The sequence below is a fragment of the Numida meleagris genome, chromosome 12 (assembly GCF_002078875.1).
Source record: "Numida meleagris isolate 19003 breed g44 Domestic line chromosome 12, NumMel1.0, whole genome shotgun sequence".
Lineage (NCBI taxonomy): Eukaryota > Metazoa > Chordata > Aves > Galliformes > Numididae > Numida > Numida meleagris.
Genome location: NC_034420.1, coordinates 7,394,962 through 7,413,066, shown reverse-complemented (window position 1 = coordinate 7,413,066; position 18,105 = coordinate 7,394,962). Strand labels below are relative to the sequence as shown.

Sequence of the window (18,105 nt, the reverse complement as noted above, 5' to 3'; positions counted from 1 at the left end):
AAAGCATTGTAGCATTAAAATGTTCCACTTGTGGTAATGCAGTGACCCTGGATTTCGATGCACACTTACCCTCAGGAGGTAAGCCCATTCAAAACAGAGAGTAAGTCTCAACACAAGCTGAGGCTTCCATAGCTGAACTCTTATCCAAACATATCTACTTATTCGGGATTATATGTTCTTGGTTTTTTCAACAGGTGTTCACTTAAACAAACATCACTGCTTTGAAAAAATCCCCTAGCCCCAAGAAGATTAAATAAATGATAATAAGATTTCATTTTTTGTATATATATAAGCTTCAGCTATTCATACACTTCTGCCTAAAGCAATGAATTAGAGATACTAAAAGGCTGATTAAAGCAGTAACATGTTCTGTGTTTGAACAAGGGAGATTTAGTGATCAAAGCTGACAACTGCCCTATGATCTCCAGGGTGTTTCATACTAAAATGTGTACATTTGAAGATACAGTAAGGTAACTTGTTTCTTTATTTTCCAAAGATAAAGCAAACTATGAACCCAATGGAAACAACAGTTCCATTAAGAAAGTTAAAATGTAAAGAAGAGAAAATGAGACAGACAGTAAGGTTTTTAAGTGCTGATGTTGGACAGAAGTTACACACATTGATTATATTGGTATACCTAATACGGAGTTAATCTCTGCCTCTTCATTTGCTGTCTGGAGGATTGGTAACCTGATGGAAAGCACAGGGCCTCTTGGGTTCTTCTAGTGGGTTCATTCACTGAATATTAACAAAGTCTTTGGGCTTCTGCTTCATAGTGGCATTGAGGGGCAGTCCCACACAAGGGATATTTGGAGACTCTCATGAAGCTTCAGCACGCTCAGGGCTACCTTCAGGGTGCACCAGCAACTGTAAACAGCTGTCCGTCTTTCATGCACTAGGACCCTGGAAAAGCTTGCCCTTCTTTCTAGATATAGAGTGAAGATTCATGAGACAATAATCATTGGGAAGTGAGGTTCTGGGGAACTGTTTTCCCGCACATTGTGTTTGCAAGAAACAAAATTGCTGGACGGTCTCTAGTTATACCACTCAGGGAGCCCCCAAGTGCCTTCAGATCAGAGGAGATGCAGGCAGAAAACAAGCAGAGGAACCCTGTTTAAAAATGTGACAGTGAAAAAAAATTGCCAGCCATGTGGGATCAGGAAACTCATGACACACGTGCCAGAAGTGACAGACAGGTTTTGGATGCTGCGTAGCAGGGCTGGACAAAGACTGTAGCTCATGAAAAACAAGCGTTCCTAATCTTCACTGCCACAGTTCAGAGACGCGTGAGACCTCAAAACCCCTGCCTCACATGGTAGCAAGGTAATATCTTGCCACTGGCCAGCAACAGCTGGCTGCTGTAAGCAGGGCTGGTTCCTGTAGTGCTTTTGCTGGCAAATAAGGAGATATTGCTCTCATTAGGAAATGAGGTAACATGCAGGTTGACACACCAGCCCGGAAGGACTGCTGATCCCTGGTACCCAGTATTGTTCTCACCTGTACGATTCTTTTTCAGGATGAAACTCTGTACCTTTCCTAAACCCCTGTGCTCTTTGCACAGATAGAGGAGTTTCAAATGGCATTCTAGCCAATTCAAAACTGCATGGATTGATTTTGTACTGCAATTTTTATCTCCTTATCCTTTTTCAAATGAAATGATATTTAAGAGGACAGTATGAAGGTTCAGAAATGTTTTCCTTAAACAAGACTATTTGACACAGTGCTAGCAGAACAGCAGAAAGGCACATTTTTGTGGGCTAAATCACCACAGCCAGGATGCTGAAGAATGCTGAATATACCTTTTTCCTCCAGAGAGTAGGAAAAAAACTAATCAGCCACTGACACGCTATTTGCTTTCCCTGTAATTTGACACGCTCTTGCTAACTTACTGCAGTGCTTCAATCTCATTTTAATAGCCACATCCACCACCAGCACAAACATCTGCACACCCAGATCGAGCCGGTTAGGACCAAAAAAGAATCCAGCATCCAGGTCTTCAATATCTACCTCAACTTGGAAATGCTGAACATCTCATCGGCCTGTCAGGCTTCACTCAAAGCCTGGTGACATCATTTAGAAGAATGGAGGTGAAGAATGATGCCAAAATACTCCTAACCAGCCCAAGACCTCATCTGGGCCAGACGCACTTCAATCCACCTGAACAAAGGGACTCTTCCACAAAAGATGCTTGCCTAGTTTAGGACCCCACGTTCCCTGAGGTCCGTCATCTATGGTGTCCCACTGATCAGAACAAATTCCACCTCACCTGGATCTGGAACAGCCTATATATTGCAAGGGCTTTGTGCTCGTCGTTGACTGTGGCTTTGTCTGTTGGTTTTCCTTCCGTTAGAGCATTTTAAAGCTAACCCGGCGGTAAATTTTAAACTTTATCATTCATCAGAACTTGCTTTATTTAAAGCTGCTCAGAGCAATGAAAGCCTCCTAAGAATATGCCTTCGCTGCCTCGTGACTCAGCAGTTACTTTCAGGAGGAGAGCAGCCTCCCACCTCGGGGTGTAACTTCCACCTGCACTCCCGCGGGGCAGAGCCCCCCCCTCAGCGCTCACTGCGCGGCTGGAGCAGCCCCGCTCCCGCAGGCGGGCAGCAGCCGCCGACTCCCGCCTCGGACTGAGGAGGCGCCGCGCGCCACCAGCGCGAGACGCGCCACCCCGCGCGCATCCAACAGCCGCGCGCCACTCCCGCCCCGCGGCACCGCCCTCGCCCGCTGCATCCCGCGAGACTACAAATCCCGGCAGGCCGCGCGCGGCCCCTCCTATTGGCTGGCGCAGGCAGGAAGCGATCTGCGAGGTGAAGGGTGAGAGGTGAGCGGCGGCGGCCGGGAGGGAAGGTGTGGGTTTCGGCACGGGGCGGTGTGAGGGTGTCCGCTCGGGGGGTGCGATGCTGCTCGGGTCTGGCCTCTCCTGTTCTGTCATGGGGAGCCCTCGGCACAGCCGCCTCTCAGCAGGCGAGGTTGGGCTGAGGTGTTGGAAACGGGGCCTGCTGGCTCGCTGCACGCAGCTGGCAGTCTGGGCTCGGCAGGCTGTACGTCTGGGGCCTGCTGTTGTGCCGGGCTGGCCCTGGGCACCCCGGGAGCGTGGTTTGGGTATGGGAACAGCAATGGCCCCGGTTAGTTGGGCAGTGAATTAAAGCATGTGTTAGATCCATCCTACCCTGCAAGAATTATGGCTCCCTTAGGATGATATCACTTATTATTAGGTGTACCTATAAGCAGTTTAGATATCTGCTGTCAGGGCATTTGTATTAAGCTGACTGATAGTTATTTCTCTCGTTTCTATAAATCAAACCACTCCAAGGAGTCTGACATGGAGGAGGTTAAAGATGGATGTCCACCAGAAGAATTACTAGATCACTTAAAGCTTTCTGATCAGAAGTCAGCAGAGAGCACCAGCTCATGGGTGTCTGGCCCCAAAGATGCCCAGAATCCTTCAAACATGGAAAGTGGCAATATACCATCTTCAGCCAAAGATCCTACCACAGCAGACGAGTGTTTCCATGACTGTCGTGACTCCTTTGAGGTGAAAGAGCCTGCACTGGATGATGAAGGAAATTTACAGAATGATGAGAATAGCACAAGGAAGCAGACAGAACTAGATGAAGAATACTTACTAGAACTGGAAAAAGATATGCCAGAGGAAGAAAAACAGGTAATTTAGAGTACTCAGCTGAATATAATAAAGTATATTTTTACTGTTACTTTTCTGGATGGTCAGTGACCAACATGAAAATGGTTCTTTAAAACATTTGTGTTTAGAGTTACTGTTCCTAATTTTTTTAGGTTGACAAGTGTTTTGTTAGCTTTTGTAAGGTTATTGCGTCTAAGAAAGATTATAAGGAACAAGAAAATCTCCATATCTTATGTTGTTTAGTTTTTGTGCATTCATTGTTTTCCCCTTCCAGAAAACTCAGAGGAGGTTTCAAGATAATTTTGTCATCCAATAGGTTAGTTCATGTATTACAGAGCTTGTGGATTAAAACTGAAGTTTATTCCTATAGATTACTGAGATTTTAAAAACAAAATGCACTAAATGATTGGGGTTTGTTTACCTTCAATGCAGTTACATTGGACAAAATGTTTGGGTGACTGTCACAGTGACAAACAGGGTGTAGTTATGGGGAATAATGAAGTAACTCAGAGAGAAGTTAAGAGCCTTAGAAATCATATTTACTCCCCAGTAAGTCTGTGTGAAGCAGCTCTTATGAACCTCAATCAGTGGCATCACTTGACAGCCATTAGTTTACGGTTCTAGGACATTATGGTCACCACATTTTCTTTACTTTGAGGACTTGTTAAATTAATTTCAGGGTTTGACTCAGACTTCAGTAATGTCACTTTCTGCTGATAATTAGGTTTCCATAGTATGTAGCAAAAGGCTAGCTACCTGTTTATGATTTTTTTAATAACAATTAGAATTCCCCAATGGTGGGGTAGTAAAAAAATATTGAATTAAATATATATCTAGGTTAAATATTAGGAAGAAGTTTTTCATGCACAGGCTGCCTAGAGAAGGTGTGACCACCCCATCCCTGGAGGCAGCTTTAAGCAGCCTGGTCTGGCAGAGGGCAACCAGCCTACAGCAGGGCACTGGAACTGGATAGACTTTAAGGTCCCTTCCAACCCAACCCATTCTGTGAATTGGATCTTACGTTAAGAAATAAGAGTCCTTACTGGAAGGCTAGCTGCACAAATTGGATCATAAGTATCACTAAATAATTGATTATGATGAGTTAAGGAGAGAGTTGAGCAAGGAATGGCAGGTGGCAAGAGAAGAACTTCCTTTCATCTTAAGAAAATATACTTCATATGGAAATGTAGTGAATTGTATGGCTTTATAGTTTCTATTTCAGAAACTCTTAAGTCATCAGAAGCAGTAGAAGGAATACCAATTGTAGATATAAACTATGAAAATAAGGAGAAGAAGAAATGAAGGATCACATACATATATTTTTAAGTGCTGTAGCAAACAGAAGGACCAACATGATGGAAAAGGCATTACAAAAGAGGTGGAAGGACCAACACGATAGAAAAGGCATTAGAAAAGAGGTGGAAGGACCAACACGATAGAAAGGTGCTACAAAGGAAGGGAAGTAGATCACTCACCCATATCAGAAGAGTCTGGGTTTGCAGAGAAAAGCTTCCACCAAGGAGGGGTCTCTAGAGAGAGATCCTTCTTCAGTGGCAGTCAGCCCTTAAATGAGGCCTAAGAGGGGTGGAGCCAGGCTCCACCCCCTCTAGTCGCACAGGTGAATTGCCTTCACCTGTGCTTCCAGGGCTGACTGGGTCTTTCCTCAGGTGTTCAGTCAGTGGTTCAAGGCCATGACTCAGCAGTTCCCCTACAAGTGCACAAAATATTATGAATGTCCCTGTGAATTTATAGGGACTTAACTATTTATTGTAGAGGAATTCTGATCCTTTCTTGTTCACTTGACTTGGTAAAGCTGTACCACTCTTTCTTAGCTGTTGGCTAAAGCTGCCTGTGTTGTATAAGTAAATAAAAGGTGACTGTGCGTTGCTCCCAAACAGTTGGAAAGAGGGAAGGACTTGACAGTAGTGTGTCTGCGTCACAGTCTTATTGTCCACTGGGGTTAATAGAGAGAATGGTGAGCAGAAATATGCAGAGCTAAGATGCTATGGGCAACTAAACAACTACATTCTTGATTACAAACCAGCATAGTGAAATTTAATCAAGTTGTCGTTCAGATTGTTCCCTTGCTGATAGGGTGGGATTTATGACCCCGATACATCACTGAAGGTACAAAGGAATTTTTTCATCAGTAATGCAGTCGGTAATGTCAGTATAGAAGTTCCTTGAAGTAGAAAAACAATGAGGCTGGTGGAGAAGGGGATCATAGAATATAATCTCCTTAGTCTCATTCCTATTTCAGCAAAAATAATGCCTCCTGGTTGGCCTAGTGGAAATTAATTTATCTTTCTCTTTGTTTCTCTCAATTTTGACATCTGTAAATGGGCACGATACTGCTTGCCAGGTCTAACACCTAAAGATCTAGTAATGAGAAATGTTTTTAATAAATCTCAGGAAGTTGTCTAATATCTCCTTTGCCTCAGAAAGACTTCTGGAAGCCATCTTGTTGAACCTCCTGCTCAGCTCTGGTTCAGCTAGACCAGGCTGCCCAGAACTGTGCTGAACATCTCCCGGTCTGGAGATTTCACAGGCTCTGTAGGCCTGTAGGTTCAAGTGTTAAACAACCTTCAGGGTGAAATTTTTTTCTCCTTGTGTCTATTTAGAATTTCCTTTGTTACAGCTTGTGACCACTGGAATTGTTTTAGTCCGTGCATCCAGGAAGAGTCTGTCTCCATTTCCTCTAGCATTCTGGTCTCTCTGAGACACCTTCTTCCAAAGTCTGAACAAATTCACTTCTCATAGGCTGTCTGCTTAGAACTATATCATAGAATCATAGAATGGCCTCAGTTGAAAAGGACCTCAAAGATCATCGAGTTTCAACCCCCCTGCTGAGTGCAGGGTCGCCAACCACCAGACCAGGCTGCCCAGAGCCACGTCCAGCCTGGCCTTGAATGCCTCCAGGGATGGGACATCCACAACCTCCCTGGGCAACCTGTTCCAGTGTGTCACCACCCTCTGTGTGAAAAACTTCCTCCTAATATCTAACCTAAATCTCCCCTGTCTCGGTTTAAAACCATTCCCCCTTGTCCTATCACTATCCATCCTCATAAGCAATCGTTCCCCCTCCTGTTTATCTGCTCCCTTCAAGTATTGGAAGGCCACAATGAAGTCTCCCCGGAGCCTTCTCTTTTCCAAGATAAACAAGCCCAGTTCCCTCAAACTTTTTTCATAGGAGAGGTGCTCCAGCCCTCTGATCATCTTGGTGGCCCTCTTCTGAATTCGTTCCTAGAGCTCTGCGTCTTTCTTATACTGGGGGCCCCAGGCCTGGATGCAGTACTGCAGATGGGACCTCACAAGAGCCAAGTAGAGAGGAACAATCCCCTCCCTCTCCCTGCTGGCCACTCCTCTTTTAATGCAGCCCAGAACACAGTTGGCCTTCCGGGCTGCCAGCGCACACTGCTGGCTCATGTCCAGCTTCTTGTCCACCAAAGGTCATGGTTCCAGCATCCTGAGCAGCTGTGGGGTCCTCTCCTGGATTGTATACGCCATCCAGAAAGTCAGTGTCTCTTTTTTAATGCAGAACTAGGAGGAAGAACACCAATACTTGACACCTTTGAGATGAGTCTCTCAAATGCTGGACAGAGGGCAATAGTACCTTCATCTGTTTGCTGCACAGAAAAAAACACGATCACATTGCCCTTTTTAATTTAGACCAGTATCAGTATTTATTGCTTGTACAGCAAGGAACAGTGTGATCGTGAGTCATGATGAGGCTTCTGCAGCAGCCTGTAATGTGAAGGCAGCTTAAGGGATTCATAGACAAGATACTGAACTTCAGAGGAAAAATGACTTAGATTAAAGCACTAGTAAGAGGAACAGACATGGAAATTGAGTGCCTTAGCTTCTGTGCCTCTCCTGTTTCTATTGAATTGTTAGGTAATTGTTTCATTTTCCACAATAACTTTCGTCCATTGTGAAATAAGGAAAAGAATTGTGAAGGTTGAATACTTACATTCTACTTTGTTACATTCTTTATTGAAAGTTGATGTGGTAGTACAAAACTATTTAATGCTGGAAACATTTCCTTACAGAAAGAATGAGCAGTTGCAGTTTTCATTTTCCCTTGTTTGTTTGTTTGTTTGTTTTCCAGTGGTATTGAGAGATTATGCCCTTCAACGTGGTTTATGTATATACCTAATGAAACGGGTGGAGCCCACTGCATAGTATCACCATAGATTAGCAGAATTTATAGTGTGAGCTTTTATGTTTCACAGAGGGCTTTTTGAGTGGAGTGTGCGAGCAGTCTTTAAAATACAACTTTTTTTCTGTAACAAAATACTGTTGGTATCTGTTACAAGCACAGCTTGAGAAGTCCTGAAACAAGAGATGAATTAGAAGCTTGCAGCAGATGTTATAACTACCGAAGTGATCCATTAGCATGCTCTTTCTTTGCATGACCGTATATTCTCTGTTTAGGAAAGCCTTTGGTCTCAGGTCGTTTCCTGCATTTTCACTCTGACTTTCCTTCTGGTACTTGGAACTGTTGTTGAAATTTTTTTATATTATTTTTGAAACCGATGCTTTGTGTATTTTGGTTATAAAGAGAATCTGTTCAATGATGCAGGTGCTAGGGAAATGTGCTGCAGTTACAGTCTGCAGGCAGCTGCTGCACATCCATTTATTCAGGTTTTTTTCCAGTTTTTAACCTCAAGTTACTCAGAAGGATGTTTTTGAGAAGAGCAGGTTGTTTTTGAAGCTGGAGACAACGAGGCAGAAATATTCAGAAGTTGTTTATTTGACAATATCATTAGATTGTGACAGTACACTCAGCAGTGGTGCTGTTTGCTACTTTGGCAGTCCTCGATCAGTTATTCTCAAGCCCCTGCTGCCTCCTTCATTGAGCTAGCACGCTTCTCTGTGTGAATGTGCAGTGAACCGGTTACGGGGTCTGATTCAGAAGAAAAAGAATGCTGTATTTTTAGATTACAGGCAGTGCTGCTGCAAGCAGACATCAAATGGAAGCCTTGTGGTGGCATTTACTTATAGGGGGATATATTTTCTTCAATTAGACTGCTTGCCCAAGTAAGAAAAACTCTATGTTAATTATGGTTGCAACACCAAACATAAAGTAAATACTCATAATATTTGTGATAAGGAGACCTGAGTGTTAGCACTGCTCAATTCAAATTATCGAGCTATCCCTTTATAGTATTTTTTTAACTAAACACATTTCTCATTTAGTAGCTTTAATAAATCAAAAATTTTGAGCAGTGTTCTCATATAACTGTGCTGTGGAAGGTCTCTAATTTACTCTGGAGATGCAGGGACAGATTTTAGTCCTTGCTCTGTGCATTTATGCATATCCTACGTGTAAGACTTTGCAATAGCAGCTCTGAGTAAAATTTGAAAGCCCTTTCTAGTGAGGTTTCTAATCTTAAGCAATAGGAATTGCTTCAACAGAAGCGCTACGAATGCTATAAGAAGTCTTCTTTGCACAATGAAACAGAGTAAGAAGAGGAAGACAGGAGAGTTCAAGACACTAACTTGCAAGAAATATTCTTAAAAAACAAGTGTAGCTTAGAACAGAGACAGTTTATTTGCTTGGACTTGAAGCTCAGCCTTTTAAGAATTATGCAGCTTGAAACAAAATTGAGTTTTATAAGGTTTTCTTTTAAGCATGCTGATTGCTGTCTCAGCAGAGGCACTGAGCAGTAAATTGCTTTTGATGCATTACAAACAGATTTTCTGGTTAGTTGCCGTTGACAGTGATGGCTTTGACATTGGTCTAGTCTGCAGAATTAATCAGAAGACACCCAACAGCTGCTACACGGTAATTGTTTCGGTCTGACCTGGTCCTCTTCTGGAGGGACACCCATTAATTATGAGTTTATCCAGCAGCAAGATTCTGAATCCCTCATGACAGATGTTGCTTGTTCTTCGGGCCTTGTCTGGGAAAGACTTAAGCACCTGGCCTAGTAAGCTCTTACTGTGGATGCAGAACACTCCCTTCTAGCTGCTCTAAGACCTTGGAATAAATACGTAGTATTTCTCAAAAACAGTTCCTGTCTTTGTGTGCTAGAGCTCCAGCTGGCTGTAACCGTTCTCATCTTCTGTTTTAACACTAGGAAATGTCAGCAAGATAAGGCACATAGCTCTAGCAGAGGAGTTTCTTCATTAGTGTCTTGTTAGCACTTCTTTAAGAATTAAGTGAAACTGATGTTTGAGAAATAGTGGTTTTGAGTTATGCCTATTTTCCGTTATGGACTAAGCAGCAAAACTCCTTTTTTTTTTTTTTTTTTTAAAAAAAAAAAAAGTCCAGAAGTTCTCAGATGTGTTTGAGATCACCTTTGTCCTCATCAAGAAATTCAAACTGCTGCAGTCTTTCTCCTTTTCTGCCCCATGCCTCAGGTTGATCCGATCACTCTTCTATAAGTTATAGCTTCTGTAAAGAATTTGCTTTTTCAGGGGTTCGCGAATGGATCTGGGATTTCTTCTGAGATGGCTTCTGGAGTGTAATCATTCATTTCAGTAATTGGTGTTTTCCCAATTCCAGATATTTGTCCAGTATGGGATAGTAACTTTGACTCTGTAACAGTTAGCTTTTCTGGTGGTGGTGTGGGTTTTTGTTTGTTTGTTTGTTGCAGTAGTGACAAAATAAAATCAAAGACACAGAACGGAAGATGGGATGTGAAGAAGTGAGGCGGAATTTGGAGCAGACCTCAGGTGTTGGTCACTTGGAGATGGCCTCAGAACTTTTTAGCAGGAGAGATCCTAGCTGGACCAAAACCAGATTGGTAATACGTAAGACAGGGCAACTGACTGTACAGCGGTAGGGCTTATTACACAAATCATTGAAAAGTATATCTTTTGTTAATGCTTCTCGTAGGCGTTCACAATTATTTTGCATAGCAGTAAAACTTGCAAGACATTTGGGTTTCGAAGGGTTCAAAATGCAGCCTTGTGGAAATACAGTAAGGGTGATTGCCGTATTAGGATGACCTACTTTAGTATCCTGAATCCTGCATACAGTACAGCAGCAACACTGGATATGCCATTGTTTTGGTCAAATCAGAGTAAAAGATGGTTTGCTGGACTAAAACTGCCCTATCTGATGGTTAAAAATAGAACAAAGTATCCTGTTTTATTTTCTGAGTTAATCAAAGCACATCTAAAAAGTATATTGGTGTCTGCTATAGTAATTAATTCTAAGTGCTGGTGAGAAGAACTTGTGCAATGTCTGGAATTTGGAGTCTCCCTATGTGATTTATAGTTCCAGTTGCATTTATAAACTTAATTGCCGGAAGGCAATTTCATAGAGTAAAGAATTATACCTTCATTTTTCTTGCAGTGTTGCTGTTTTTATGCTTATGTTAGTTTTGCATTTCTCTGGAAGATGCTGATACTGTCAAACTGAGACCTTTGTTTTACACAAGTGAGAGGCCTGTGTGTGACTGCATGTTTTGACTCGTGTGATGATGGATTAAGTGGTCAGCTCCGCTTTTCTTCCTGAGGCTGTTGCCTCTGGAGCAGAAGTGACTGGGTGGCATGTATTGTCACTCAGGGGTAGTCACAGCTTCCAGTCTGGCACGCTAACTTAAACTGACTGCCCGGCATGGATGTGACCTATTGTTTCTGGAAGTGCTGCTTACCATTTCAGGAAAGGGTAGTGACTGGCAGCAGAAAGACTGAATCCACCTTTAGCATGAAGTTACAGTGAGCACCATAAAACCGTACATCAAAGTTCAAATCCTTGAACGCGTGATACAGCAACAGCTTCACAAAACTGCAGGGGGAAGCAGATGACTAATAATAGATGCCTTACAAACAGAATTGATATTTTAAGCTCAGAAGTGTATTCCTTATCTGTTTAAATTGCTTGCTTTTGTGTACCCTTCGAACCCTGGTAATTTTAAATGACTGCTACTAGGTGACCTTACGGAAGGGTATATGAGATGCAGATGTGCACTGTCACATTGTATAAATAGCCTTGCAGTGAAGGAAGCATATTTGCTGCTCTTCACAAAACTGGAGCCAAGAACAGCTCCCTTGCAAAGTTAAATCAATTGATCAGATAAAATGCATAGGAACAGCCAAAGGAAGCGTGGTTGGAAGCATTAGAAAAGGAAGGTATTCAGCCTCCAGCTCTCACCAGCTATATTTAGTGATTCTGCTTCCAGCTCTATCATTATATTGGTTCCTTCCAAAATAAACAGCAAAAAATGTGTAGGTTGCTGCCTTCTCTAGTACTAGAATAAAACTTTAATGATTTTATTTTTAACTGCGAGCTTCTTGGCAGAGTAGCTGAGGTCCAAGGACTGTATCTGATGGTTTTTCTTTTGAATTGTTGTACTTCATTATCAGAAGGCCAAGCTGTCTTTTCTTGTTAGTTCACATCGGGCCTTCATTCTCAGCACCTCTTACGTGCCAGGCAGGTTTGTGTTAAGATCTTAATTTCCTCACAATGTGGACAATTCTAATTCAGTATCCAAATCTGTAAACTTTTCTAATCAGATCATTTAAGAGTAATATTTCTGGTTCAGTGTATTTATTTCCCCTAGGGTTTTTTTTTTTTTTTCTATATATATAAAAAACCAATGCTTGCTGCTTGGAATTTGTCATCTTCTTATTAAGAAAACTTGCAAGAAAACAAACAGCTAGATTTCATCTATTTTGATTAGCAGGAGATCATAACAGAATGTAAGTTGGGAAGTTGTGCCTTGACCCTGTGCTCCTATGTGAGCAGCCTTAGGGCACATGGTGGGTCAAGATATTTCTTCCCTAGGCAAAGCATTCCAGGAGTTGGGTCTGACCTACTTCCTTCACTGAGGAGGGGTAGCCTGCCCTGTAGCTACCTCAGTCTTGTTCTGAAAACTGGGTGGGTGGGGATACTGAAATGACATAGTGCAAAATTTGTCCCAAGGACAAGTCACTTGCAATTTTTGATCTCTGGTCTGATGTGATCACCGTAAACTGATGACCAGTCCATTGAAGCTGGAAATGCAGCTTGGTGAGCGAAGAAGTTACGTCTTCTAATAGCGCTTTATTTCTTTTAACCCTAAATCTGTATAGAGATTCTAATGGCACCAGTTGGAGCAGCGCATGGTGCAGCAGGCCCTGCAGACTAAGTCGATGTTAATCCAGAATAGTCGTCGTTCTGCTGCTCTGGCATTAGGACATTCTATTGAAGAAATGCATGTATGCGCAGGAACAAATTGTGTTTATTTCACAAACAGAGAATGCGCCTCAGAGGTTAGTGCATTTAGGATGGGACGTACTAACATGTATGTGTTAGCATTCTGTGAAGACGCCAGAGGAATTTACTTTTAGGGGATGATAATCTGCTACTATGCACCACCAATGGGTCATGCTTTGAATGCAAATACAGAACGATGCGTGAGGTACCCGTGAGATCTCGCCTTTCTGAAAAGTGCAGTTAAGTGACAGCCTGAAACCTGTTAATACGGGGATATGAAAATGTTGGTGAAGCTGTAACAGAAATCCTGGTTTTGAACCAGGGTTGTGTTGCTTGTGAAGCTGCTTTCCAGGGAGCTGAGTAAGCTGCAGAGCCATATAAGGTGTTCTTACCAATGCTTCTGAAACATACTTACACAACACCTTTTCTGGCTAGTCTTCAGTCACTGCAGGTCTCCCACTGACACTCATATGTCTGGAACAGTTGGGTGACTAATAGTCTTCCTCCTTCCTTCAAGATTTTGAAGTGACCAAGTGTCAAACAACAGGCTTTCAGAGGAGGAGAGCTGTATGCATGAGCACATGCCAGTGTGACAGCCCTTAGGCTCCTCAGTTGCTCAGAACTTTTGTCTGCCCACATTTCCCCAGCAAACTTGGGTCGTACAGACACCTTGGTCCTCTTTGCTGTTGAAACCAGCTCGCAGTCCTCTTGACTAAATAAGAAGGAAGCCCACAGTTCAAAAAAAGCTCTTTTCCTGTTCTTTTTTTTTGTAAAGATTATAAAGCTTGTTCTCTTGAAGTGTTCTTGCTTCAAATACGTTTTTATATTAGTTTTTGATGCTTGACTGGGATAAGCATATACTCTTTTGTAATACTTTTAATAAAATGATAATGCAGGTAAAGATTTTCATCCAGTATTCCTTCTTTTTTAGGGTTTCTGCATCAGGAGTACCACAACCATTTTATTGAGGGGGAATTTTTTGTTACGTTGTGCACAACTCTATCTTATGCAACAGTGAATCAGTTAATAGCACTTAAAGGCCACTTTTAAATAGGTCATGAGCAATGAAGTCAACAGGGCTTGTGTTTCAAGCATTTCTTATCTTGGATGAGGTTTATTCATGTAGATCCTTCGTCTTTTCCAGTAAGACTGTCTTTTCCAAACCTGTTCTATGCTGAAATATGGCTACCTGATCTTGGAGGTCTCTTCCAACCTTGGTGATTCAATAGTATATCTTTGTTCACTACTGTGAAAATGACCTCTGTTGTGCAAACTTCTGCTCCATATAAAAACATCTATATGTTGTTTTAAAAGCTCTGTGTATTTGTGTGGAGCTGCAAATATGTGTGCAGCAGTGACCAGTGCTTCTGAAGTCAGGGTGCAGCTTTCAAATGCAGCTATGTATTCCCTGTGCTGAATTGCAGAATTCCAAATATACACAAAGAATGCACACTTTTAATGCTGTTTGTGCCTTAATCTCTCCAGTGTGTTCCTACACTCATATTTAGAAGGCACTCACATTAGCACTACATTGGTGCTAATGGCACTGTGGAAGGAATCGTATAGGTTTGGCAGAGAACCCTGGAGGGAAGCTGATTTCTAAATAGTGGTATAAAATTCATCCACCAATTTTTTAAATTTTTTTTTAATGTGAAGATCAATCAGTATTAGACAATGTTTTTTATAGGCAATAGGAAAAATGTTACTGATGTAATTGTGTATCTGTAGGATCAGGTGAGATTTTGCTGGGTAGTTGTGTGTGTGACCGCTGAATGGCATTTCCCTTAGAGCACTGCAGTCTGCTATTGCTGACATGGTAACAGGGGTCGGGTGAATTATCTTCCAAAAGCAATAAGGGTAAGAGGAGAAAACCTCTTTTTGTTTGTTAGTTACTTGGCATAGCTGTGAGATGGTGCAGTGCTCCACAGAGTACTATATTTAGCTGTTTCCAAGGAGATGTTCTGTGCGATATTGATAATTGCATTAATCCTTGATTTACACAATCTGTGAGAAACGGTTCCTTTTCTAGTGTTGGCTTTTTAATTGCTCGATGATCTGTAATTTCTGAACACCTTGATTTAAGTCCCTTGTACATGCATGTTAGGGGCAAATCAGGGGTCAAATGATCTTTGGTTGTTTTGTTGTTTTTTTTTTTTTACTGTAGAAATGATTCACGAATGTGAGCATTGCTGCTTGTTAATGTTGTCTTCCTTACAAGTGTTTTGTCTTTACTTCTGTGAGGTATGCCTGCGTGAGGAAGCCTGTCTTTGTAAATACATTTCAGAGATGGCTTGATGACATCTTGTGTTTTCAGTGTCAGAGGCTAAGAGCATTCATGTCAACTCTGCTTGTGCCAAGAGTACTGTTAAGATATTCATGGGTGAGAACACAACTGCTCAGCGTGTGCAATTTTCACTGTATAACAGAACAATCTTCCTGTCTCAGGATCTGATGGTTTATTCACTCTGCATAAGAAATCTTTCAGAGAGGTATTATGCACAGACCTGTTTCTAATTCAGTAAGCTCAGAATGCTTTGTACATCTCTGAAGGTAACTATGGATTTCTGAGGTGGAATTGTTTCAAACAGAACTTTTGAGACTTTCCATCTAAAATACATTCTATATAGTTGAGCTACACCAACTGAATTGGAAAGGAATTAAGAAGCAAGCAAACGGCGAAGAGGCTAACGTGTTGGTTTAAACCTGTAATTCATTATCAATGGGCTTGGTGCATAGCATTGTTCATGAACTGGGGCTTTTTAACTGCCCTGTTGATGCACTTCAGTGTTTTATGGATTATGAAGTCTGTCATCTCACACTGAATGCAAGCAAGGGATCCTGGTACTAGTTAAAATTCTTCAGGTTGTATTTTTTTTTATTTTATTTGGATTTTCATTCATAGTCTATTTGAAAGTACAGCTGACCTACTTGTTCATTTCAATTAAATACTTTGAGACATTTCTCTTCTTTTGTAGAGGAGAAGAAAGGAGAGCACAACGCTGAAGGAGAAAGGAAACGAGCAGTTCAAGAAAGGAGGTGTGTTGATAATCTTTGAGTATCGTATGAAAGTTAGGGAATCTTGAATTAATGCTTAGCCATTATAGTGATATTGCAGAAAACTCATCGAAAAATCTTGCATTTATCATTGTTCAGCTTTATCATCTTTATCATTTCTTCACCCAGCTCTAGAGAACAGAAGGAGGTAGCAGACTTCCTTAAGAGTTAAGTTTAAATCACAAAGACTTGGATTGCTAAAGCAGGACTCTCATGAAAGTTGTGTTTAAATCCAAGAACATGATACAGAACTGAGTGCCTTCCGAGTGCCAGGGCTTTTTCTGCGAATCAAAAAAGGCTTCCACCAGTCTTGAGTTTTGCTAATGCAATTGCTTAGAATTGATGAAGGCTCAGTGGCTCAGGAATTCTCTCATAACTGTATACATTTATAAGTGTCTTTTTATCCACTGGATTAGTCCTTTATGTATACATTATAGCTGTGTGGACGTTTATATACATATTTACATATACATTGTGTATACTGATGTGCATCTCTCTATATATGCGTATACACATCTATGTTTTTATATGTACAGAGATACGCACATTTATATAGATGTACACAGACATGCACACATACAGAAACTTCTACATTTAAAAAGATCTAAATGTGTGTAAATTTCTGATTTACACTGGAACTGGATGTGTTGTGAACATAGTTAATCTGTAACAGCAGAGTTGAGGTGAGCAGTAAATAGTACCTCCAGTGATTTTTAGGTAAAATGTATGAAGGGGAAAATTATTTTTGATACCCACCTTTCATTCTGAAGGTTAGAGGATTCACAAAGAAACCGGGAAGTGGAGATTAATGGTGCCCTCAGTCAGCAGGGACACAAACGGGTAACCTGCATTTCCCAGAGGTATACTCTGATAATCAGATAGTGGTCTTCCTGTTGGAGGTCTCTTATTGTGTGTTGAGAGAGCGTGGGTTTGCTGGGTAATGGTTTGCCAATTCAGGCAAGTGCCAGAGCAGGCAGAAAGGAACCGATGGGACCGTGAACGTAGCAAGCCTGTAATACTGGCTCGGCTATCTTTTGAGATCTTATCCATAGCTGTCTCTTGACAAATTCTTTGTCGGATCTGTTCGGTGTGCTTGTGCTGCTGATGCCTGTCAAATTGCTTACTGATCAGAAATAAACTTTTATGCACCTGGATGATCACTAGTTAACGTGGACAGAAATAATTGCTCTGCTTTGAGGAGAGTGCATTTGTCAGCGGGCAGGCCATCGCTCACAGACCTTTCCATTATTTCTTCCTACCATTATTGGAAAGAAATAAATTAATGTGCTTAATCACTGGTCCTTGCTTTAGACCAGATTTGGTGATGGATGACCGCTGGGTGTCAATAGGTTTGTGGTGATGGACCTTTAAGACAGTCATTGAGGAGGTTGGGGCAGTTATCTCCCAAGCAGCTGAGAGCAGGTATTGGTGGAATACCGTGCCCAGAAGGTGTTCCTTTCAGGTCAAGGACATACTTCTAGAAAGATTCAACCTCTGAGGTTGATGGTACTCTCTCAACAAATAGGATGAAACAGCTTCAGGGTGAGAATTGCATGCACAGCATGCTGTACTTGTTACACTAAGTGCAGGTCTATTTTTCTGCTCCTCTGAGGCTGCTGATTTTAAATTAATTGATGGTCATTTATACGGATAGTAGTCAGCCGTGCACTTTGTCACAGAGCAGCTACTGCTTCTGACCACTGGTTTAATATTGCATCATATACTGAGAAATGTTTCCAAAGAAATCCTAATCATGTGATTCATTGACCATACTGGCATTTGAAATAAATGATCTGTTGCTTTTTTGTTATTTTTCTTTCCCCGTTGCATCTACAGACTATGGAGAGGCAGAAGACTCTTACACGAAGGCTCTGCAAATTTGTCCAGCCTGCTTCCAAAAAGATAGGGCTGTTTTGTTTTCAAACAGAGCTGCTGCAAAAATGAAACAGGTGAATATCCTTTTTATTTTATGAAATGACAAGTATTGATTGTATGTCACATGAAATTAAGAAGTCATTAGGGATCTGTTACAGGAGAAAGGAATTGCTGCATTTGCAGGCTTTGCTGCTTGTGTATTCTCTCAAGCTCCCAGTAGGAATGCTGGTATACCTGACTTTACTGAGGGTTAATTCAAAACTGAAAGTTGCAGTTGGAACTGTTCAGAGTTTCTCTTGACGTTGCATTTTAAACACTGATTGTTTTTTACTCTCCTTTAAACAAATTCAAAGTTCATGTGGAACAGATGTCTTTAAGCATG

The 18,105-nt window shown here is 41.6% G+C and overlaps 1 protein-coding gene and 1 long non-coding RNA gene across 4 annotated transcripts in view; one reads left to right on the top strand and one right to left on the bottom strand.

Annotated features, from left to right (window-relative positions):
- LOC110405480 overlaps positions 1-2,615 on the bottom strand; it is a 126,111-nt gene extending 123,496 nt beyond the window's left edge. For both annotated transcript variants that reach the window (XR_002442907.1, XR_002442908.1), the window contains exon 1: positions 2,267-2,615. This is a non-coding gene — a long non-coding RNA (uncharacterized LOC110405480). The remainder of the gene's footprint in view (positions 1-2,266) is intronic.
- TTC1 (tetratricopeptide repeat domain 1) overlaps positions 2,735-18,105 on the top strand; it is a 34,707-nt gene continuing 19,336 nt past the window's right edge. The window contains exons 1-4 of one of the 2 annotated variants that reach the window (XM_021410813.1): positions 2,735-2,821; positions 3,314-3,664; positions 15,770-15,830; positions 17,685-17,797. In XM_021410813.1, the coding sequence (XP_021266488.1) occupies positions 3,323-3,664; positions 15,770-15,830; positions 17,685-17,797 (516 nt within the window). In that variant the 5' untranslated portion in view covers positions 2,735-2,821; positions 3,314-3,322. Of the gene's footprint in view, positions 2,848-3,313; positions 3,665-15,769; positions 15,831-17,684; positions 17,798-18,105 lie in introns of both variants that reach the window. The other variant, XM_021410812.1, reaches the window with a different exon arrangement.